This window comes from Ranitomeya imitator, chromosome 6 (assembly GCF_032444005.1).
Source record: "Ranitomeya imitator isolate aRanImi1 chromosome 6, aRanImi1.pri, whole genome shotgun sequence".
NCBI lineage: Eukaryota > Metazoa > Chordata > Amphibia > Anura > Dendrobatidae > Ranitomeya > Ranitomeya imitator.
In genome coordinates, this window is record NC_091287.1 from 85,606,326 (window position 1) to 85,630,787 (window position 24,462).

The 24,462-nt window shown below is 44.2% G+C and overlaps 1 protein-coding gene across 8 annotated transcripts in view; it reads right to left on the minus strand.

The window, feature by feature from the left end:
* The window catches only part of HYCC1 (hyccin PI4KA lipid kinase complex subunit 1), a 132,717-nt gene that overhangs the window by 105,655 nt on the left and 2,600 nt on the right, over window positions 1-24,462 (minus strand). For 3 of the 8 annotated variants that reach the window (XM_069729833.1, XM_069729840.1, XM_069729838.1), the window contains exon 2: window positions 14,801-14,894. The exons of 2 other annotated variants lie outside the window; for them this stretch is intronic. In XM_069729833.1, coding sequence (XP_069585934.1) covers window positions 14,801-14,822 — 22 coding nt within the window. In that variant the 5' untranslated portion in view covers window positions 14,823-14,894. Of the gene's footprint in view, window positions 1-10,499; window positions 10,584-13,281; window positions 13,353-14,800; window positions 14,895-24,462 lie in introns of all 8 variants that reach the window. 3 more of the 8 variants (XM_069729834.1, XM_069729835.1, XM_069729836.1) reach the window with 3 other exon arrangements.

The following is a 24,462-nucleotide window of genomic DNA, read 5'->3' on the forward strand; positions in this document are numbered from 1 at the left end:
ATTCCAAGGATATCACATGGATCCGGTGATTAGGAAATATGACACATACTTATGAGGCAGCTTCACCCATTTCCTCTAAAAATCTTGATAAAAAAGAAAAAAAACACAACAACAACAACTATCCAGGAACTGATAATTGTGCATAATGTGTAACATTTACCATACCTTTAATGGCAGCATATACACTATCATAAGCACATCAAACACGTACGCAATCATAAAAGCATCATAATCCAAAGAGGACACAGTCCAGGCAGAAAAACAACCCAATTAACAAAAAAATAATGGTAAAGTACAGAGAAGTTCAAAGTTGCAGAATGTAGAACAGCAGATTTTTTTTAAGCTGCATTAAATGAGAATTGATCTCACAACTAACGGAGGAACAGTTCAGCCTTAAATAGCCATTTTCCAGTCTGGTCAGCAAAGCGAAAACTTTCCAAAGCATGCTCTGCATCACTAATAACATGCCCTGGCTGTATGGAGTCCACAAAAAACAATGGAAAGGAGAGGAAAAAAAATATTCAAATGTAGCATTAAATATTTTCCATTTGTAAGACCTCAATGCCACTATGAATATATACGACATGTAATATACAGCAGATAAGGTGCAGTACCCATCAACAGCTGAACGGTGGAGGTGGCAGCGGATGTCAGTAGTACAGCTGGTTAATTGCTTGGTTTCAGTCTACCCCTTTAAAACATTATATAAGCTGCAAATTTATGACATTTCAGTATGAATATAACATATTCTGTAACCATAAAGACACAAGATCAAACAAACTCTGCGTGTAGTCTGATGCTGCAGTGATTTATTACAATATGACCTCTTTTATTGCTGATCAGCTGTTAAGTCAGCAACAACATGGGGAGAGGAAGACAGAAAAGGGGGAGGGAGCAGGGAGGGAGGAAGACAGAAAAGGGCGAGGGAGCAGGGAGAGAAGGAAGACAGAAAAGGGCGAGGGAGCAGGGAGAGGAGGAAGACAGAAAAGGGCGAGGGAGCAGGGAGAGAGGAAGACAGAAAAGGGCGAGGGAGCAGGGAGGGAGGAAGACAGAAAAGGGGGAGGGAGCAGGGAGGGAGGGAGGGAGGAAGACAGAAAAGGGGGAGGGAGCAGGGAGGGAGGAAGACAGAAAAGGGGGAGGGAACAGGGAGGGAGGAAGACCGAAAAGGGCGAGGGAGCAGGAGAGAGGAAGACAAAAGGGGGAGGGAGCAGGGAGGGAGGAAGACAGAAAAGGGGGAGGGAACAGGGAGGGAGGAAGACAGAAAAGGGGGAGGGAGCAGGGAGGGAGGAAGACAGAAAAGGGCGAGGGAACAGGGAGGGAGGAAGACAGAAAAGGGCGAGGGAGCAGGGAGAGAGGAAGACAGAAAAGGGCGAGGGAGCAGGAGAGAGGAAGACAGAAAAGGGGGAGGGAGACAGAAAAGGGGGAGGGAGGGAGGGAGGAAGACAGAAAAGGGGGATGGAGGGAGGGAGGGAGGGAGGGAGGAAGACAGAAAAGGGGGAGGGAGCAGGGAGGGAGGAAGACAAGAAGGGGGAGGGAGCAGGGAGGAAGACAAAAGGGAGGAGGAAGACAAAAGGGGGAGAGGGGAAGGGAGGAAGACAAAAGGGGGAGAGGGGAAGGGAGGAAGACAAAAGGGAGGAGGAAGACAGAAAAGGAGGAGGAGGAAGACCGAAAAGGGGGAGGAAGGAAGACAGAGCCCAGAAACAGGGTCAGCACTGTGGCTCAGTGGTCAGCACTGTAGCTCAGTGGTCAGCACGAGGATCCTGATTTCAAATCCAATCCAGTGCATCATCATGGGGTTTTTAGGTTTTTATTTAAATGTATTTTACTCACTTATATAGTGCCATTAATTCCACAGCACTTTGCAAACATTATCATCACTCTCCCCATTGGGGCTCGCAACATACATTCTCTATCATTAAGTCTTTTTAATGTGGGAGGATAATCGGAGAACCCATAGGAAACCCACGCAAACATGGGGAGAACATACAAACTCCTTGCAAATGTCATTCTTGATGGGATTTGAATCCAGAACCCCAGCGCTGCAAGGCTACAGTGCTAACCACTGAGCCACTGTGCAGTGCTAACCACTGAGCATTGTCCCACATTTGCGCAGGTTAATCTGGGTACTCCAGTTTCATCTCACACTTCAAAGACATATAAGGAATTGTGATCCCCAATGAGGACAGTGACGACAAAGTCTGTAAATCGCCAGTAAAAGAGATAAATCAGAGAAATATCTCTAACCATTTCCAGAAACTGTGCCACTCGTTTAGAATTGCTGCCAAAAAGAGAAAATAGGGATGATCTTAAATACCAGATACAGTACATAGATAAAAGTGGGGTCTGTTTCAGGAGAAAGTACTTTTTTTCTAATCCTGGGGTAACCCCTATAAGTTTTTCTGAGTTTTCCGATATTCAAATTTGTTTTCTTTCCACACAGACAGCTACCTTGCAAGTGGCACTTCTATAAGGGAAATACCCCCTGAAAATTGCTACTTTCCTTTATTGGAGAGAGAATAAAATTTTCCCCCATGGCAGAGGTGTATCCGGGGGGGCAGGCATCAACCCTAGACGCAGCCAACAGGTGAACGCCATCGGCCTCCTGAGGTGTCTCCCCGGTGGATGCATTTTGATGCCCCCAGCACTGGGATTTGGCCGTTTTCTGAGCAAGTTGTCAAGCGAATAGCCGGCTCAGAGGAGGTGCGGCGCGCCGCCTCCCAGTGATCTATTGTACTTGCGTCTGAAGCATTGTAAAGAAACAAAACATGAGAATGTACCTTTACTTGGTTAACTAGAGTTGCAATAGAGTTAAGTTTCAAATGGGAAGGATGGGGGCAAAAATAAAACTCCTTACTCAAATGGTCTCCTTAAAGGTGATGTCCATATATTTCTTAATGGGAGTAGGTCATCAGGTTTAGGCTACCCTAAGAACAGCATAACCCCGATTCCAATGGTGTCACTTATTTGACTGGTTGCTGCAGTTTTGATTAAAAATGGGTTTTATCTGCAGTTCTATTAACACAGAGTTCTGTATAACCCCTCCCACAGCACTTATCGTCAGCTTTCTGTGTGCATTGTGCAAAGGAAGAAAGCAGACAAACAGTAATGGGAGGCGAGTTTAGGTTATGTGGCAGCAACTTTACTAGTCATCTTCTGATAATCTGCTGCTGATAAAACATTGATTTTATATTTAAAAAAAAAAAAACTACTCTAAACAGCCGAGTATGTGACTCAGCATCTGTTTCTACAATATGCTGCTCTGAGCAAAAACTTGGTGACAAATTCCCTTTAAACGAAACAGGGTCCCTGTTGTGAATTCTGTGGCAGAGCTCCCTCCTGTGGTCACAAGTGGTACTTCGGCTGATTCTCTCTGTGAACTTCCGTTGGTGGAGGAAAGTGGTACTGCGGCTTCTGAGTTTCCTTCCTCAGGTGATGTGGTGAAGTCGTTAGGTGCTGCTCTATTTAACTCCACCTAGTGCTTTGATCCTGGCCTCCAGTCAATGTTCTAGTATTGGACCTGTTTCCTCCTGGATCGTTCCTGTGGCCTGCTGCTCTGCATAGCTAAGTTCCGCTTTGCTATTTTGTTTGCTGTTTTTTCTGTCCAGCTTGTCTATTTGTTTTTTCCTGCTTGCTGGAAGCTCTGGGACGCAGAGGGTGTACCTCTGTGTCGTTAGTTCGGTACGGAGGGTCTTTTTGCCCCCTTTGCGTGGTTTTTGTAGGGTTTTGTGTTGACCGCAAAGTTACCTTTCCTATCCTCGCTCTGTTCAGAAAGTCGGGCCTCACTTTGCTAAATCTATTTCATCTCTACGTTTGTCTTTTTATCTTAACTCACAGTCATTATATGTGGGGGCTGCCTTTTCCTTTGGGGTATTTCTCTGAGGCAAGGTAGGCTTATTTTCTATCTTCAGGCTAGCTAGTTTCTCAGGCTGTGCCGAGTTGCATAGGGAGCGTAAGGCGCAATCCACGGCGGCCTCTAGTGTGGTTGGAGAGGATTAGGGATTGCGGTCAGCAGAGTTCCCACGTCTCAGAGCTCGTTCTATGTTTTTGGGTTATTGTCAGGTCACTGTATGTGCTCTGACCTCTATGTCCATTGTGGTACTGAATTACCTTATCATAACAGTACTGGAGGCCCAAAGTACTAATGATTCTCAATAGAGGGAAAAAAAGTTCTGAGACCATTTTTTTTTCTCTGCACTGTGTTTTGCCTTTTTTGTCCCCTAAACATTTGGGTGGTTCAGGACACAGGTGTAGCGATGGACATTAAAGGTCTGTCTTCATGTGTGGATCAGCTCACGGCAAGAGTACAAAATATTCAAGACTTTGTGGTTCAGAATTCTATGTTAGAACCGAGAATTCCTATTCCTGATTTGTTTTTTGGAGATAGAACTACATTTTTGAGTTTCAAAAATAATTGTAAACTATTTCTGGCTTTGAAACCTCGCTCCTCTGGTGACCCAGTTCAACAAGTTAGGATCATTATTTCTTTTTTACGTGGCGACCCTCAGGACTGGGCATTTTCTCTTGCGTCAGGAGATCCTGCATTAAGTAATATCGATGCGTTTTTCCTGGCGCTCAGATTGCTGTACGATGAACCTAATTCAGTGGATCAGGCAGAGAAAAATTTGCTGGCTCTGTGTCAGGGTCAGGATGAGATAGAGGTATATTGTCAGAAATTTAGAAAGTGGTCCGTACTCACTCAATGGAATGAAGGTGCGCTCGCAGCTATTTTCAGAAAGGGTCTCTCTGAAGCCCTTAAGTATGTCATGGTGGGATTTCCTATGCCTGCTGGTCTGAATGAGTCTATGTCTTTGGCCATTCAGATCGGTCGACGCTTGCGTGAGTGTAAATCTGTGCACCATTTGGCGGTATTACCTGAGCTTAAACCTGAGCCTATGCAGTGCGATAGGACTTTGACCAGAGTTGAACGGCAAGAACACAGACGTCTGAATGGGCTGTGTTTCTACTGTGGTGATTCCACTCATGCTATCTCTGATTGTCCTAAGCGCACTAAGCGGTTCGCTAGGTCTGCCACCATTGGTACGGTACAGTCAAAATTTCTTCTGTCCGTTACCTTGATCTGCTCTTTGTCATCGTATTCTGTCATGGCATTTGTGGATTCAGGCGCTGCCCTGAATTTGATGGACTTGGAGTATGCTAGGCGTCGTGGGTTTTTCTTGGAGCCCTTGCAGTGTCCTATTCCATTGAGAGGAATTGATGCTACGCCTTTGGCCAAGAATAAGCCTCAGTACTGAACCCAGCTGACCATGTGCATGGCTCCTGCACATCAGGAGGTTATTCGCTTTCTGGTGTTGCATAATCTGCATGATGTGGTCGTGTTGGGGTTGCCATGGCTACAAGTCCATAATCCAGTATTAGATTGGAAATCCATGTCTGTGTCCAGCTGGGGTTGTCAGGGGGTACATGGTGATGTCCCATTTCTGACTATTTCGTCATCCACCCCTTCTGAGGTTCCAGAGTTCTTGTCTGATTACTGGGATGTATTTGATGAGCCCAAGTCCGATACCCTACCTCCGCATAGGGATTGTGATTGTGCTATCGATTTGATTCCTGGTAGTAAATTCCCAAAAGGTCGACTGTTTAATTTATCTGTGCCTGAGCACGCCGCTATGTGGAGTTATGTGAAGGAGTCCTTGGAGAAGGGGCATATTCGCCCGTCATCGTCGCCATTAGGAGCAGGGTTCTTTTTTGTAGCCAAGAAGGATGGTTCGCTGAGACCTTGTATAGATTACCGCCTTCTAAATAAGATCACGGTTAAATTTCAGTACCCCTTGCCGTTGTTATCTGATTTGTTTGCTCGGATTAAGGGGGCTAGTTGGTTCACCAAGATAGATCTTCGTGGTGCGTATAATCTTGTGCGTATTAAGCGAGGCGATGAATGGAAAACTGCATTTAATACGCCCGAGGGCCATTTTGAGTATCTAGTAATGCCATTCGGACTTGCCAATGCTCCATCAGTGTTTCAGTCCTTTATGCATGACATCTTCCGAGAGTACCTGGATAAATTCCTGATTGTGTACTTGGATGACATTTTGATCTTCTCGGATGATTGGGAGTCTCATGTGAAGCAGGTCAGAACGGTGTTTCAGGTCCTGCGTGCTAATTCTTTGTTTGTGAAGGGATCAAAGTGTCTCTTTGGGGTTCAGAAGGTTTCATTTTTGGGGTTCATCTTCTCCCCTTCTACTATCGAGATGGACCCTGTTAAGGTCCAAGCCATCCATGATTGGACTCAGCTGACATCTCTGAAAAGTCTGCAAAAGTTCCTGGGCTTTGCTAATTTTTATCGTCGCTTCATCTGCAATTTTTCTAGTATTGCTAAACCATTGACCGATTTGACCAAGAAGGGTGCTGATTTGGTCAATTGGTCTTCTGCTGCTGTGGAAGCTTTTCAAGAGTTGAAGCGTCGTTTTTCTTCTGCCCCTGTGTTGTGTCAACCAGATGTTTCGCTTCCATTCCAGGTCGAGGTTGATGCTTCTGAGATTGGAGCAGGGGCTGTTTTGTCGCAGAGAAGTTCTGATTGCTCGGTGATGAAACCATGCGTCTTCTTTTCCAGGAATTTTTCGCCTGCTGAGCGAAATTATGATGTGGGCAATCGAGAGTTGCTGGCCATGAAGTGGGCATTCGAGGAGTGGCGTCATTGGCTTGAAGGAGCTAAGCATCGCGTGGTGGTCTTGACTGATCATAAGAACTTGACTTATCTCGAGTCTGCCAAGCGGTTGAATCCGAGACAGGCTCGTTGGTCGCTGTTTTTTGCCCGTTTTGACTTTGTGATTTCGTACCTTCCGGGCTCTAAAAATGTGAAGGCGGATGCTCTGTCTAGGAGTTTTGTGCCCGACTCTCCGGGTTTATCTGAGCCGGCGGGTATCCTCAAAAAGGGAGTAATTGTGTCTGCCATCTCCCCTGATTTGCGGCGGGTGCTGCAAAAATTTCAGGCTAATAAACCTGATCGTTGCCCAGCGGAGAAACTGTTTGTCCCTGATAGGTGGACGAATAAAGTGATCTCTGAGGTTCATTGTTCGGTGTTGGCTGGTCATCCTGGAATCTTTGGTACCAGAGAGTTAGTGGCTAGATCCTTTTGGTGGCCATCTCTGTCGCGGGATGTGCGTTCTTTTGTGCAGTCCTGTGGGATTTGTGCTCGGGCTAAGCCCTGCTGTTCTCGTGCCAGTGGGTTGCTTTTGCCCTTGCCGGTCCCGAAGAGGCCTTGGACACATATCTCTATGGATTTTATTTCAGATCTTCCCGTCTCTCAAAAGATGTCAGTCATTTGGGTGGTCTGTGATCGCTTCTCTAAGATGGTCCATTTGGTACCCTTGTCTAAATTACCTTCCTCCTCTGATTTCGTGCCACTGTTCTTCCAGCATGTGGTTCATTTACATGGCATTCCAGAGAATATCGTTTCTGACAGAGGTTCCCAGTTTGTTTCGAGGTTTTGGCGAGCCTTTTGTGGTAGGATGGGCATTGACTTGTCTTTTTCCTCGGCTTTCCATCCTCAGACTAATGGCCAGACCGAACGAACCAATCAGACCTTGGAAACATATCTGAGATGCTTTGTTTCTGCTGATCAGGATGACTGGGTGTCCTTTTTGCCTTTGGCTGAGTTCGCCCTTAATAATCGGGCCAGCTCGGCTACCTTGGTTTCGCCGTTTTTCTGCAACTCTGGGTTCCATCCTCGTTTCTCTTCAGGGCAGGTTGAGTCTTCGGACTGTCCTGGTGTGGATACTGTGGTGGACAGTTTGCAGCAGATTTGGACTTATGTAGTGGACAATTTGACCTTGTCCCAGGAGAAGGCTCAACGTTTCGCTAATCGCAGACGCTGTGTGGGTCCCCGACTTCGTGTTGGGGATTTGGTTTGGTTATCTTCTCGTCATATTCCTATGAAGGTTTCCTCTCCTAAGTTTAAACCTCGTTTCATTGGTCCGTATAGGATTTCTGAGGTTCTTAATCCTGTGTCTTTTCGTCTGACCCTTCCAGATTCTTTTTCCATACATAACGTATTCCATAGGTCATTGTTGCGGAGATACGTGGCACCTATGGTTCCATCTGTTGATCCTCCTGCCCCGGTTTTGGTGGAGGGGGAGTTGGAGTATATTGTGGAGAAGATTTTGGATTCTCGTGTTTCAAGACGGAAACTCCAGTATCTGGTTAAGTGGAAGGGTTATGCTCAGGAAGATAATTCCTGGGTCTTTGCCTCTGATGTCCATGCTCCCGATCTTGTTCGTGCCTTTCATATGGCTCATCCTGGTCGTCCTGGGGGCTCTGGTGAGGGTTCGGTGACCCCTCCTCAAGGGGGGGGTACTGTTGTGAATTCTGTGGCAGAGCTCCCTCCTGTGGTCACAAGTGGTACTTCGGCTGATTCTCTCTGTGAGCTTCCGTTGGTGGAGGAAAGTGGTACTGCGGCTTCTGAGTTTCCTTACTCAGGTGATGTGGTGAAGTCGTTAGGTGCTGCTCTATTTAACTCCACCTAGTGCTTTGATCCTGGCCTCCAGTCAATGTTCTAGTATTGGACCTGTTTCCTCCTGGATCGTTCCTGTGGCCTGCTGCTCTGCATAGCTAAGTTCCGCTTTGCTATTTTGTTTGCTGTTTTTTCTGTCCAGCTTGTCTATTTGTTTTTTCCTGCTTGCTGGAAGCTCTGGGACGCAGAGGGTGTACCTCTGTGTCGTTAGTTCGGTACGGAGGGTCTTTTTGCCCCCTTTGCGTGGTTTTTGTAGGGTTTTGTGTTGACCGCAAAGTTACCTTTCCTATCCTCGCTCTGTTCAGAAAGTCGGGCCTCACTTTGCTAAATCTATTTCATCTCTACGTTTGTCTTTTTATCTTAACTCACAGTCATTATATGTGGGGGCTGCCTTTTCCTTTGGGGTATTTCTCTGAGGCAAGGTAGGCTTATTTTCTATCTTCAGGCTAGCTAGTTTCTCAGGCTGTGCTGAGTTGCATAGGGAGCGTTAGGCGCAATCCACGGCTGCCTCTAGTGTGGTTGGAGAGGATTAGGGATTGCGGTCAGCAGAGTTCCCACGTCTCAGAGCTCGTTCTATGTTTTTGGGTTATTGTCAGGTCACTGTATGTGCTCTGACCTCTATGTCCATTGTGGTACTGAATTACATTATCATAACAGGTCCCATAAAAATAGCCTAAACTAACCTCCCAGGCTGGCGCCATTCCATCGGTCAGTGCCGCATCTGTCATACTCGTGACACCATTATATCACGTGAGCGCTGCAGTCGATCAGTGGCTGCTAACAGGCTTCCCTCGGATGAAACTTAGACTTCCGGAGGAGGCTTGACCACTGCAACCCACTGGCAGTCGTTGATTGACTGCAGCGTTTCCGTGACATACCATCAGATATTGCTGAGACACTTTTAAGAGCCTCAGTCCCTTTTCTTAAAGCGGCTTTCAGGTATTAGAAGTATGAAAAGAAAGACTCGGGATTCCATTTGTGCGAGATAGATTTTGCCCGTACATAGAAAAGGGAAGAATAGAGCGAGTACTGAATCCGTTCCAGACACCTCCGGGGAACATTCCTTTTATTTGCTGTGGAGATCGCAGACTCAGGCACCCAAGAGACTTCTCCACTTAATTACTGCACTAAGTGTTACAAAGAAAAAATACAAACACTACTCTCTAACAGATGGTGGAAACATTTATAACAGCAATGAACTACCCACCGCCAATCCCCCCCAAAAATGAAGTCTGGTCCAACTATCTACTAAAATGTTCTAAAATGGAAGAAGCAATGCATAGTCATAATATACAACAGCCAAGTTCATTAATTCTGCGTCTTCTATATTTCAGAACTGGATAACGATCTGCACTGAGTCCACGTCTGTCCGATGACGCAGCATTGTCGCCAGCGTGCAGCAAGGACCGTGCAAAAAATATTGTTTACTCTGTCAAACGCCCAACCAATAATACAAGCAAATGGGGAAAATGAAAAATAATACACATCTGCTGTGATAGAAAAAAAAATGCTGACAGTTTCCATCACACAACCCCACCTGTTATTACAACATAAAGCCTTTCATCAATAAACTATACACAAAACTGCTATAAGCAACACAAACGTACAAAACATTTCAAGAAAACGATTGTGTGGCTGTCACTGTGAAAAGCAGATCAAGATGTCTTGCTGCAGAACGCTCTGCAAGCTTCACTGGCCCAGAGTAGCAGGAAAACACAGAGAGCATTGTTTTAATTATTCTATTACTAATTTTAATAATAATGAGTCAGTGAAGCATACCGGGCATTTATTAATTTAAGATGAGAACATCTCTAAGGCTGCGCTAATTAGGATTCCCTTACTAAGTGTATTCTAATGCTCCGATAGAAAATGCTGTGACTCAATAGTGGTAAGGCAAAAAAAAAAAAAAAATTATAATTAAACACATTCTCAATTCACATAATGTTTCATGTCAATTATATGCAGATCTATTTGCACTTGTGTATACACATTTCCATCTTTTATAAAAGGCAGCTTTATAACATATTACCAATGCAGAAATGTTTCCTTTGTTTGTTCAGGTAATCAGCAATCCAGGATCCACTGACAGTTCACAGACAGCCACAAATTCAAGCTTGTATTCCGAAGATATAAAAAAAAAAAAAAAAAAAAAAAACACAAACTTTTATTTTAATTTTAATAGAAAAGTATTTCCCGCAATATCAAGTTATTCACTATCCATGGAGGATTGAGTTGGGGCCTGACTGCTGCGGACCCTGTTGATCCTGAGAATGGGCTCAGTCTTGAATGGAACGGAGGTACACATGCTCAACCTTGATTTTTAAAAGTGTTGTTCACTACTTAATTCTCTCTCAATCCCCATGTTTTCCCCTTGTAATATAATACATATACTCAACTCAGATGGTTGTGCCATTCCAGTGGTGTCAGCAGTGGTGCTCCCGTGGATTGCGTGACATTATGTCACATGAACACTGCAGCAGCTTCACTTTCCTCGACTTCGGACAAATCATACATCCGGAGGAAGATGAAGAAGTCGGAGTTGCTGCACTATCTTCCTCCGGATGTATGATTTGTCCGAAGTCGAGGAAAGTGAAGTGGCCGCATAGATCATGTCACGCTAATCCTGGGAGAGCTGTTCCCGACACCACAGGAATGGTGATGGCACCAAAGCGGAATATACCATAAGTGGTATTATTTTACAAGGGGCAAAAGGAGCTTTCCAAGTAGGGGACAACGCCCTTCAATGGCACAAGGAAAAAGCCAGCTACAACGCTTGGCTTTTTCCAACAGTTGTAGAGACAATAGAGCAGAGGTTAAGCACGTGCACCACCACTCCATTCAAGACCAGGCTCAGCATAGCCTGGTTCCTGGGTTCCAATGCTTGTTTTGCTTCATCTCCAAGGGCCCCACCCCAGAAGTCATCCCCCAAACTATCCCCCATCCTAAAGTTATGGGATTGTAACACTCACACTTCTGAGCACATGACATGGGCTGTGACTGCAAGGGATAATTTATCTCCTCTCACTAAATCTTGCACTGAACTTTTGTTATAAGCTGCAAAGGTGAGCATAAATCATACTTCAACACAGTACACACACACATACAATGCTGCCAGTGCCACCACTCAAAACACGGGTGAGGAGTCCCCAAGATATATAATATTGGCCAACAATCAAAAGGCCATACACTCTCTGAAAAGGCTATGGATTAGAGCATACAAGGACCAAACTTATCAAAGATTTAAGCTTGAATATAAAAAATACAAGGGCTTAGAAGAAAATGAATAAAAGCTGAAACATAAAGCGACACACAAATAAGCATAACAGTTATAAGATAAAAGTGGAGAAATAACAGTATCTAAAGCTAGTATGTTTCCTTGAGGGTAGGAGAAAAGATTTAGGCTTCACATCCAGATGAAGCTGACCCCCATATGCAAACAACTTTCCACTGCGTAACCCATCTATTATATGCCTGGTTCTGGGCTCAGGTTTCCACGACAGCCTAGACTGTAATATTATAATAGCAGGTCTGTAATTAGACCGCGGGCTAATTAGGGGTGGGCACCTTGTCCAGCCACTCCCCTCCCTAGATAGGAAATGTCCAGCCTGGCCACCCAGGACCATCTGCCCAAGCTTTGAACACTAGGCCGAGAGGTCACAAATGACACCCTTTGAAGTCTCAGGGAAACAAACCCCCCTTGGTCCCAAGGCCCTGTAAAAAGAGTACATAGAGGTTATCCCCTTTGTGTAGGGTCAGTCATATGAATGTAACGTTATTTAACTGATGTTATAATTTCCCTTACAAAGAGAATTTGCTATTTTTGTGAATAATAATTTAGCATGATGGCTCAGTGGTTAGCACCGCAGCCTTGCACCGCTCAAGGACAACATCTGCAAGGAGTTTGTATGTTCTCCCCGTGTTTGTGTGGGTTTCCTCCGGGTTCTCCGGTTTCCTCCCACATTCCAAAAACATACTGATAGGGAATGTAGATTGTGAGCCCCATTGGGGACAGCGATGCACACATTATCAAACTGTAAAGCGCTGCGGAATATGTTAGCGCTATATAAAAAAAATAAAGATTATTAAATACTCCTGACTAAATTGGACTACCTGCTTTGGGAGACTGATTTTATTTGTGCAAGAACTCTCCCGTGGCCCACACTTCAGGCCTTGGGGTCACATATAGACACTTGCCAACACGCTCATCAGAACATCTTCATTCAGCAATATTCCCAGCAGTCAGTGTTTACCTCTTACTGGGATAATGTGCACAATACTGGTCACATCTAAAAGGCTTATAATCACAAATGTCACATTTCAGAGCGGTGTTAAGACACAATAGGTAGGAAGTGTTGGGTGAATCGGCACGTTACTGCAACGGGTCTACAATACAATGCATGCTGGGAAATGTATTTTCAGCATGAAGCTGAAACGTCAGACATCCCCCACACAAGCAAAAGGAGGCGTTTTGACATGTTAAGTAATGTTAACAGTTTCTCTGGTAAACCCTGTTCACACCGTGTTTCTGCAGTGCATCTGGAGGTTTCGTCTGAATCCCCCTTAAAAACGGGATTCAAGCTGCCAATGGGGCTGTAGAATACTATGACACAGAATGTGTTTGTTACGATGGGCACAAAAACATGGTCTGCTACGACTTCATGACCTGTCCTATGGTTAGAGCATCAATATTTTGTGACCAGACAACCTCTTTAAAAAAGGACTGCGAGCGTAAATAAGGCCATAGTAGACAATAAGGGGGTGATGATGGAACAACTTTTTGAAGTGCCAACAAGGTGCTGTTTTTTGCTTACTGCCTATTAGATGGTTGATGGCAACCCGTCCCTGACACAGCTACAGAGTTCCTCGAGTGTGAGTCGTTACCCTAAACAGGATACAAGAAGGACATTTTCAGGTTTTATCTACAGTTAAACGGAATAAAAAATAAATAAAATACTAAGGTTTAATTCTGAACATGATATTCTGTGAGATAATAACTAATTACCGTATGGTCCACAGATGATGGCAGAGCGATTCTACTTCATTAATGTACTCAAAAGAGGAGCGGAGCAATGTGTGATATTTCACAGTAGGTCGTGACTGTTGGATATATAAGTTATCTATCTTGTGGTAGAAATGATGAGTGGCCACAGAATGCAAAAATGATCCACCGAGCTTTATTTCTATTGTATTAAACCATGCCACAATACTGTGTTGTAATATGCCTGCATGCTAAAAAAAATAAATAAATTAAATGCCAACATACGAAAATAGGGGGCTTACAGGTCAAGAAATTGACAATTGCCCCTTAAAGATTTATTCCCATTTTCACAGAGGAGTATTGTCGCATACTGTAAAAACCAAGAACTTTTTGCAATTTACTGCTCATTAAAATGCAACTGTTCTTCAGATATTAGCACTGTTCTGCAGGAGGTAACAGCGAGCTTCAGCGGTTCTTCAAAACTATGCCTACAAGCTCTATAGAGAAGTTCTTGTAAGCACTGAGCATGTTCTGCTATCTAGCACAAGTGATTCTGGGTAGGATAGGCCTGTCCACTTCCTCATAGCCAATGATTGGCTATGTACCTGAGGAAGTGGACAGGACGTCCATGAAACGTGTAGTTTTATAGCCCCGAATAAAGCATTCAACTCTTCTGAACTCTGCGATTCCCTTGCCTGATTTTGGAGGAGCGCGGATTTGTCGGCATCTTGAATACCCTATCCAGAATTTCTTGAAGATCCTTCGAGGGTCTGATACCACATGCAGCCCTCCTATCATATTTACTATATGTGTCGTGCATACTCACAACGTGTAAAAGGTGAGAATTTTACCTTACAGTAAACTAACTGTTATTTTGGTAACTGCGCTATTGGGCCCTTCTCTTTACCGTATCTAGCACAAGTGGTCAGTCTCCAAGGCAGATGTAAAAGAAAAAGAGCTAATATTTCAAGAAAAGCGACAATATCCATTTATTTAAAATGGGAATAACCATTTTAAAAAGTACCTTACACCAGTTTGAGCACATTATACTGGCCATTTCATGGCATTGTGGCTGCAAGGCTGAATAAAACAGGTTTTGGTTTTTAACTTCCCCTTTCTGCTGTGGAGATATTAATTTGTAAGGTTTAGGTTATAGTTCAACTGGACATTACTTGACTGAGGGCGTGTACTTCTTCCCCTGCATCAGACTGACCAATCATAACCAGGCAGCAAGAAACGGGGGAGGGGGGTGGGGATTAAAGAGCGTGGAATGTTATTTTCACAATTGAAAGCCACCTCTTGCTCATCATTGGCTGGTGTCATACAGGAGAATAAGTATACCAGTTTCTCACCTGTAAGTGTGGCATCTAACATCTGTGACCTTGAAGCTCTTCAATATCCCACACGGTTTTGGTATAATGTATATGTGAACATTTAGATCTATAGCTGTGAAAAAAAAAAAAAAAAAAAAAAATTGGCTCACATACTCATCTGCATATATCTTGTAAATCCTAACGTTAATACAGATGACAATCGAAAAAAAAAAAAAAGTTGCCGTTTTCACAGGGTGAAACAAGGACGATATTTTTAATACGCTCCTGTGAACTTGGCCTCAGAAAGTGTAAAGCTGAACCATATGAAAATCTCTCCTCTCAGACTATTAAATCTTACATGGATGAGATCAGAAACATACAGTGGGGCAAAAAAGTATTTAGTCAGTCAGCAATAGTGCAAGTTCCACCACTTAAAAAGATGAGAGGCGTCTGTAATTTACATCATAGGTAGACCTCAACTATGGGAGGCAAACTGAGAAAAAAAAAATCCAGAAAATCACATTGTCTGTTTTTTTAACATTTTATTTGCATATTATGGTGGAAAATAAGTATTTGGTCAGAAACAAACAATCAAGATTTCTGGCTCTCACAGACCTGTAACTTCTTCTTTAAGAGTCTCCTCTTTCCTCCACTCATTACCTGTAGTAATGGCACCTGTTTAAACTTGTTATCAGTATAAAAAGACACCTGTGCACACCCTCAAACAGTCTGACTCCAAACTCCACTATGGTGAAGACCAAAGAGCTGTCAAAGGACACCAGAAACAAAATTGTAGCCCTGCACCAGGCTGGGAAGACTGAATCTGCAATAGCCAACCAGCTTGGAGTGAAGAAATCAACAGTGGGAGCAATAATTAGAAGATGGAAGACATACAAGACCACTGATAATCTCCCTCGATCTGGGGCTCCACGCAAAATCCCACCCCGTGGGGTCAGAATGATCACAAGAACGGTGAGCAAAAATCCCAGAACCACGCGGGGGACCTAGTGAATGAACTGCAGAGAGCTGGGACCAATGTAACAAGGCCTACCATAAGTAACACACTACGCCACCATGGACTCAGATCCTGCAGTGCCAGACGTGTCCCACTGCTTAAGCCAGTACATGTCCGGGCCCGTCTGAAGTTTGCTAGAGAGCATTTGGATGATCCAGAGGAGTTTTGGGAGAATGTCCTATGGTCTGATGAAACCAAACTGGAACTGTTTGGTAGAAACACAACTTGTCATGTTTGGAGGAAAAAGAATACTGAGTTGCATCCATCAAACACCATACCTACTGTAAAGCATGGTGGTGGAACATCATGCTTTGGGGCTGTTTCTCTGCAAAGGGGCCAGGACGACTGATCCGGGTACATGAAAGAATGAATGGGGCCATGTATCGTGAGATTTTGAGTGCAAACCTCCTTCCATCAGCAAGGGCATTGAAGATGAAACATGGCTGGGTCTTTCAACATGACAATGATCCAAAGCACACCGCCAGGGCAACGAAGGAGTGGCTTCGTAAGAAGCATTTCAAGGTCCTGGAGTGGCCTAGCCAGTCTCCAGATCTCAACCCTATAGAAAACCTTTGGAGGGAGTTGAAAGTCCGTGTTGCCAAGCGAAAAGCCAAAAACATCACTGCTCTAGAGGAGATCTGCATGGAGGAATGGGCCAACATACCAACAACAGTGTGTGGCAACCTTGTGAAGACTTACAGAAAACGTTTGACCTCTGTCATTGCCAACAAAGGATATATTACAAAGTATTGAGATGAAATTTTGTTTCTGACCAAATACTTATTTTCCACCATAATATGCAAATAAAATGTTAAAAAAACAGACAATGTGATTTTCTGGATTTTTTTTTCTCAGTTTGTCTCCCATAGTTGAGGTCTACCTATGATGTAAATTACAGACGCCTCTCATCTTTTTAAGTGGTGGAACTTGCACTATTGCTGACTGACTAAATACTTTTTTGCCCCACTGTACAAATCTTTAACCACACACTAATACTTAAATCCCCATTTTACTTTATGTATTGACCTACTTATGCACAAAATGGCTTAAAAAAACACTACCAAACCTCCAATAGTAAAAGGGTATAACATCAACCAGCAATATAGAAATAGATCAGCTGACTTTTTTTTAACTAAATTCTTTCACATACAAAACATTTTCAGAAATAACCCTTTTGCAGATTGTAGGTTCTGCCACAACTAATGTGGGTTTAGTCTTGGAATCTTCACTAATTCAGATAATAATTGAGGTCTACATTAGGACATATAGTCGGCCAACAGATTTTTGCTCCGACACCTCCCTTTACATTATACACAAGGTCAGCCAACATTATGTATGGACAAAAGTATTGGGGCTGCTGCCATTGTAATAAGCTGATTCATTAAATGGGTTGTCCTGTCTTTAGCTACAAATCTGCAGTCACTATGCAACTGTAGACTTGAAAATCCTTGAGAATCCTCCGTGTCGGCGGTCATGTGACCGCAAGTGTGCGATATGCATACTCCCCACCACATTGTGACTAGAGGTGACAAAGCTGGAAACAGTCTAGTGGGAATGTGGCTGGGAGTATATAAATAAAATACTTGCGGTCACATGACCAACTGCTCCCGGGACCGAGAATCCTCACAGTCCGCAGTGCACACGATGTGAGGATTTACAAGTCTGCAGTCACACAGAGTAACTGCAGACTTGTAGCTTAAGACCAGGCCACCCATTTAAATTACTACCCTATGAAATAGCCCACGATCAGCTGTGAGTGGTATTGTAGAACATTTGAAGAGTTTAGGAACCACAGCAACTTAGTTACGAAGTGGCAGACCACGTAACGCTACAGAGCAAAACTACCCAGTGCATAGACACACATGGGCTACTCTTCATCAATGCTTTGACGCCAAAATTCTGGAGTAAAAAAAACTTTGAAAAGTTGCAAAACGTCATAACCTGAGGCTCTGCTAAGATTTTGTGACTTAGGCCGGGATCACACATGCGAGAAACACGTCCGTGTCTCGCATGTGAAACCCAAGCTCTGGCGCCGGCACTCCAGAGCGGAGCGTGCGGCCGCATAGGAACACATGGAGCCACACACTCCGCTCCCAAGTGCCGGCACCAGAGCTTGGGTTTCACATGCGAGACACGGATGTGTGCTCCAACAAAGTGGGAGAAGCTGGGGCAGGCGGGGTGTGTCAGCCCCCCGCTCATCAAATTTATGAAAAGCGGCGGTGCTCCCTATGCCACTATTCTTATTCCAGCCCCTGATGAGGCGCACAACGATTAACAGGCACTCCTGATTCATTAGTAGGCGTGCGCCTCTTAATCAGGAGTGCCTGACTCCAACATCATCAAGGCCATAGTACATGATCGTTTCCAACAATGTTCTGACTCAAAACCTCCTCTGGCATTATTATCAGCACAAAAACTGTGCCAGGAGCTACATGGCATGGCTTTCCATTTTCAAGCAATTGTATCCAAGTCTTACATCACCAAGCACAATGACAAAAGGTGTGGTGTAAAGCTACCACCACCACCACCAGACTCTGCAGCAGGGGAAAGTGTGCTCCAGATTGATGAATCACATCCTATCTGGCATCTGATGAACGAGTCTGATGAATGGGTACCAGGAGAATGTTACCAACTTTACTGCACTGTGCCATGTGTAAAGTCTGGTTTGGAAGGGATAATGGTGTTTATTTTTCAAGGGTTGGCTTGGGCACCTTAGTTCCACTGATGGAAAACATTAAAAGGGATATTCCCCTCATGCTCACTGCGTGCCAGAGAAAGTGCCATGTTGGGCTGGTATGTGCCGATTTTTCTTATCATGGCAACAGAGTAAGGGAGGGTGGGAAAAAAACCAAACGCTTACCACGATGATTGAAAGACCAGCTCATTGTGCTGCTGGCCCGAATTGTCTGCGCTCTGATGCTGCCAGCAGAAGCAGTATGGCCTCTGCCGCATCGGAGGAGTGCAGTGGTCCTGAAGCTATACGGATCCAGTAATCTCGCCAGCAGCAGAGCAGCACTTCGGCCTCTTTCACACTTCCGTTTTTTACAATCAGTCACAATCCGTCAAAATGTTGAAAAGATGGATCCCTGTGCGGATTGTAAAAAAACGGATGCACTGAGCCATTTTTTTGACGGTTCCAGTGCATCCTAGAAGGCTATGTGCACACACTGTGTATGCGTCTTTGCCACGGTTTTTCGCTGCGAAAACACATACACAACACAACCCATGTTAAATATAATACAAAAAAAAGAAAAAAAAAATTGTGATATTCTCACCTTCCGGCAGCCCACGCAGCCTTCCCGGTAGCTCTCGTTCCCAGTAATGCCTTGCGAGACAATGACCTGTGATGACGTAGCGGTCTCGCGAGACCACTACATCATCGGGTCATTTCGCTATGCATCACGAGCAACGGGAAGAATGCGTGGGCCGTTGGAAGGTGAGAATATCACGATTTTTTATTTTATTGTTTATTATTTTTAACATTATATCTTTTTACTATTGATGCTGCATAGGCAACATCAATAGTAAAAAGAGCGAGAGAGAATTTCCCTAACGGGAATTCCTTCCGCGCATGCTCAGTTTGAAAAGACGGCATCCATCGCTAGATTCCTGCTTTTCACAGTCAGCGACGGATCCTACCATAGGCTTCCATTATAGCCAACGACGGACAGCGCAGGATCCATCGCTGAGCGATTTTCTGACGTACAGAAAAAACATTCCTCTGTGCGCTGTCTCCGCCCGACGGACAGCGATTTTACGATGGATCAAGTGCACGACGGATGAAACGTGTGGCCATCCATCACAATCCGTCGCTAATACAAGTCTATGAGAAAAAAAACGGATCCAGTAGAAACATTTGCTGGATCCGTTTTTTTTGGTTTTTTTTTTTTTTTTTTTCACAAAACGACGGATTGTGACGGAAAAAGAAAGACTGAAGTGTGAAAGAGGCCTAAATTTGACAGAGATTGTAAGATCAAAAATATCAGCCACAGACTGGAGCAATGGCCGGTAACCTAGGCAACAAGCAGTAAATAATAACATTAAATGTCTCTTTGTTCTTGAAGATGGAGAAGATTTTTAATACCAAGTAAATTGCAAAGTTGCTTGTTTTTACTATTAATTAACCCCCTTTAATCTCCATCAGTAGGGACTCTATATGCTGCCATACAAAGGCCGGTTCACATCTTGCTTGTGTGCGCCAAAACATTTTATGAACGTATTAGAGAATGACACTGTTAGAAAGAAAAATAGCAGAATATTTACTGCGTCATGAAATAAAATTGCTATTAAAACTTCAAACTTCCTCACCAAATCACAACACAGGCAAAAGAAAAAAAGAGGAAGATTAGGACATTTAATCACATTGGTGGACTTTACACTAACATTTCATAGCCCTACAGGCACAATCTCCTGAGATATACAGTAATGCTGAGAATTAATGAATATATTTTGCTGAGGCTGAACTGGCTAGATAATGATATTAATCAGAAATGGTGGAGAGAAAAAAAAAAAAAGATAAAAATTTATATTTTACGCACACAAACACACCCTAGGCATCAGGAATATACAGTCTACATGTTGCGATGACTGAGCACATGGCATTGGGCCCATTCCGTCCCTGGTGGCCTGAGACCTGGCATCTGATGGCTTACAGTGTGCACACGGTGTAACCGCAGCCCTTGCACAATCCCCAGATTCAGATGGTACACAATGAAGCAGCTCCCATCTTTCGCACATCTGTGTGGGTGTGACCAGGACAACTCTGCTAAACCAGTTCCATCCCTATTGCTCATTTGTGAATAATCGTCTCTGAACAGGATTTGCTTCCCGGAGAAGCTGATGGGCTAGAATGGACAAATACCGATACAAAAGGTTTGGTCAGCTGCGACTGCAAATCCTCTTGGCATTCATTTAGTTTCTAAGCCCACAAATGACTATTAAATTAACCCAGCAGCCCGAGAGGCTCCTTCAAGACCAGAAACCATCTGAAGGCATGGAGCGAGATAATAATAGGACTATCAGGACTCATGTGGCATGGCCTCCCTGCGACCCTGTGTGTGTGTTAGGAAATTAAGTTGAGCCATAAAGCCGGACGCCTGGCCAGAACATTCCCCCACCTCTTTTTCCACCAAGTCCTGGCCTGCATTCAAAGAGCAAAATTGTACTTTGTAATTTCACCTAGATGATATAAAGCCATTAACTGCAAACTCATTTTATTAACGCCTTCCTTCCAAACAAAAATACAGACCTTATAATGGTTTATGTCCATCCTTTCTGGGCGACGTTATTAGGGTACAATCACCAAATTTATTTCATATGGATTTAAGCAAGAACAGCCTTCCATGATTTTTACATTGCCAGTTGTATAGCCACAGATTTGAAAACTGCTTCTATAGATACGCGACACGACACATGGGGATTCCACATCTACGTCATCTAGAGAGGCTACACACTTTTCCTTAAGCAACATTCACACATCCATTTATACGTCCATCAAACATGGACTTGGGCATCATCCGTTTTGCATGTTTTTTTCCCCACTTACTTCTGAATAAACTGAAGCCGGTAAGCTGACCCAACTTCTCCCCCCCCACCCCTTTGAGTCTCCGCTATTGATCTGTTAAAACTCAGATGGAAATCTGAGACTTCTATTTTTCATTCTTTTTAAACAGATCCCCATAAAAGCTAATGGTCGACTGTGATCCCCAGATGAGAATAGGACATCTCACAAATCGGAAACATGGCTCGGTTTTTAAAACAGATATGTCTAAAAATCAATGAAACTCTACGGGCGTAATTCATTAAGAATGGTGTCATGCCCACCAGTCACACAAAGGACTCACTGGAGTATCATGCAATTAATTCACTTAGGCCTCTTTTCCATTTGCGAGAAACACGTCCGTGTCTCGCATGTGAAAACCAAGCTGTGGCGCCGGCACTTGGGAGCGGAGAGTGCGGCTCCATGTGTTGCTATGCGGCCGCACGCTCCGCTCTGGAGTGCCGGCGCCACAGCTTGGTTTTCACATGCGAGACACGGACATGTTTCTCGCAAATGGAAGAGAGGCCTAAGAGGTGCGCATAGCTTAACATGCGACGCGGACAGAAAAGTACTCTAGTTGGGGATTGGACTACATTACTAGGGAAATTTATCCCACTAAAGTGAATTACACGGATGATCTGAGCCACGGCCCGTCCCACCCATACTCTGCCAAGTTTAGCAAGATGGCCAATGTCACAAGAGTCTTGTGCAACTTATGTGTGGCACAGAAATCTTGCAAGAAATGAAGGTGTTTTACACAGGGAAAATGGGATAAACACCTTCATAAGTCGGGCTCCATAGGTTAGGGAGCTGTCTGTTAGATCAGGGGTCCCCAACTCCAGTCCTCAAGGCCCATCAACATGTCATGTTTTCAGGATTTCCTTAGTCTTGCCCAGGTAATAATTGCATCACCTGTGCAATGCAAAGGAAATCCTGAAAACATGACCTGTTGGTGGGCCTTGAGGACTGGAGTTGGGGACCCCTGTGTTAGATGACCTCTTGCATAGCTGCTTTAAACCAAATATTGGTGTCATTTTCTGCATTTTAGGACTCCACCAAGCAAAACTACATTTTCTAAACACTAGAGAAAGAGCAAACAGGGTCTAAAGTGCAGGGCTGTGGAGTCAGTATAAAATGGACCGACTCCTAAAATATGTAATAAATTGGGTTTAGTAGTACAATGCAGGATGTGGTGTAAATGTTTTAATAATTTGGAGAAAGTTATAAAAAGGTCTGTTCCTGATGTAAGGATTTTTCGCTTTTAGTTGAGATGAATCTGTGCTGCACTTTATGTACATGCTCAGTAGTGAGACAGGGCTGTGGAGTCGAAGGTTTGGCTTACTGTCTACACAGCCCTGCTGACATGCATCTGGCACTAGGCATGTATGGCAGGATATGAAGCAAATGGAGCCACAATTCTAGCTCGATAAGTCTCCACTGACATGTAGACAAACGTGGATCCAAATTTATATATTAGAGAATATAATATATAATAATAAAATATTACACACACACACGGTTGTCAACTAGCGTATGCACAATTCCATGTGCCTTGATGTACTATGGTGCCCTCTTAGGGCATGTGCACACGATCAGTAATCGCTGCGGGTTGGACACTGCAATTATGAAGCATCAAACCTGCAGCATCCAGATGTTACAGCATAGTGGATGGGAGTTCAAGAAATCCCATGTCCACTATGCAACCACAGACGCCTGCGGATAACCCGTGGAGATGGACATGTGGTGCGTCTCTCCAGACCGCAGCATGTCAATTTAGCGTCTCCACAAGAGAAATTACATCATTAGAATGTATGGGACGCAGGAAATCCGCATGGTTCAGTGAACACATGTGGATTCACCTGCGTTCAATAGACAGCAGTGCTTTGGACATAGCGGACATGCTCTGCCACTTCTGGATCGTGTGCACATGGCCGTAGGATCAGGTCCCAGTCACATGCCCCTGCATCAGTGGCCATGTTGATGAAGTCTGGAGTAAAGGTGTTTGAACCATACAAATTAGGATAGCAGGGCAGATCTTCTAATTCCATTAGATTAGTAACGGATTTCATGTGCCACTTTCAGGCGATCTAAATAAGCAATAAGTGGCCAGCCCTTTAAAAAGAGTGTTTGCATCATCTTTTCTTAGGGCGCAGACAGACGGCCATATTTCTCGTGCAAGGATCACATCACAATCCTCAGACTGACTGTCGTAGAAATGCATCTCCTGACCTGAGCGTGACAGCGTGAGGTGCGGGGCCAGTCCGTGCAGTGCGATCCTCCAGCCTCCCGACTTTTTGCTTGCCGGATGTTCTTGAAGATTGACAGATTGGACCAGCAACATGACTACACCGCTGGGCCAAACTGAGCGATCTCCCATGATGCAAGCTCCGGAAGCTTAGCCTCTGTAGCATGAGAAAAGCGGGGGACGAAGCCTGGCTGGATCCAGAGACCAAGACTATGCCTGTGAGCTCTAAAAGCATAAAAACCTCCTCTCCACAGAAGTGGCCGGTAACCTTGACAATGAGCAGTAAACTATAAAATTCCTCCGTTCTAAACAAAGGAGATGATTTTTAATAAGATTACATGACAACTCCTCTAAATTTATACCCCAGCTAGCCATTATCATTGGTGACGGCAGCTCGTGATCAGGGGACTTTTGTATCAAATAATGGTTGATCAACGGTATTATCCATAATGTAAACCCCTTTTTTCATGGTGTTCACACTGCTGTCAATGGTTGGGAACAGGCAGGGTTGTGTGCTGGTCTAACATTCCTCTGTGATATTAATATGGATGGGTAATGATCAGCCCACCTAGACGTTCCATCAAGCAAAGGTACGACAAGTTGTGTGGTCCGAGCTCCTGACGGAACGATTATTTTCTCCTTATCTTACGGCTCCCAGACAGATACGCCGGCCGTTATGGGCTTCAGCAATGCACGTTTTCCAATAATTGACTTAGAAGAGGTGCACAGGATGTCTGCCTTGTCAGTGGGGGAATAGCACAGAATACTCCATATTATCATCATATCTCGGCCTCAGACATGAGACTATCCTGGATACAACATATATAGTGTATGGGGCTGAAGGTCTTAAAGGAAAGAAGAAGAAAAAAAAAAGTGACATGTCCATTTTTTATCTACTGTTG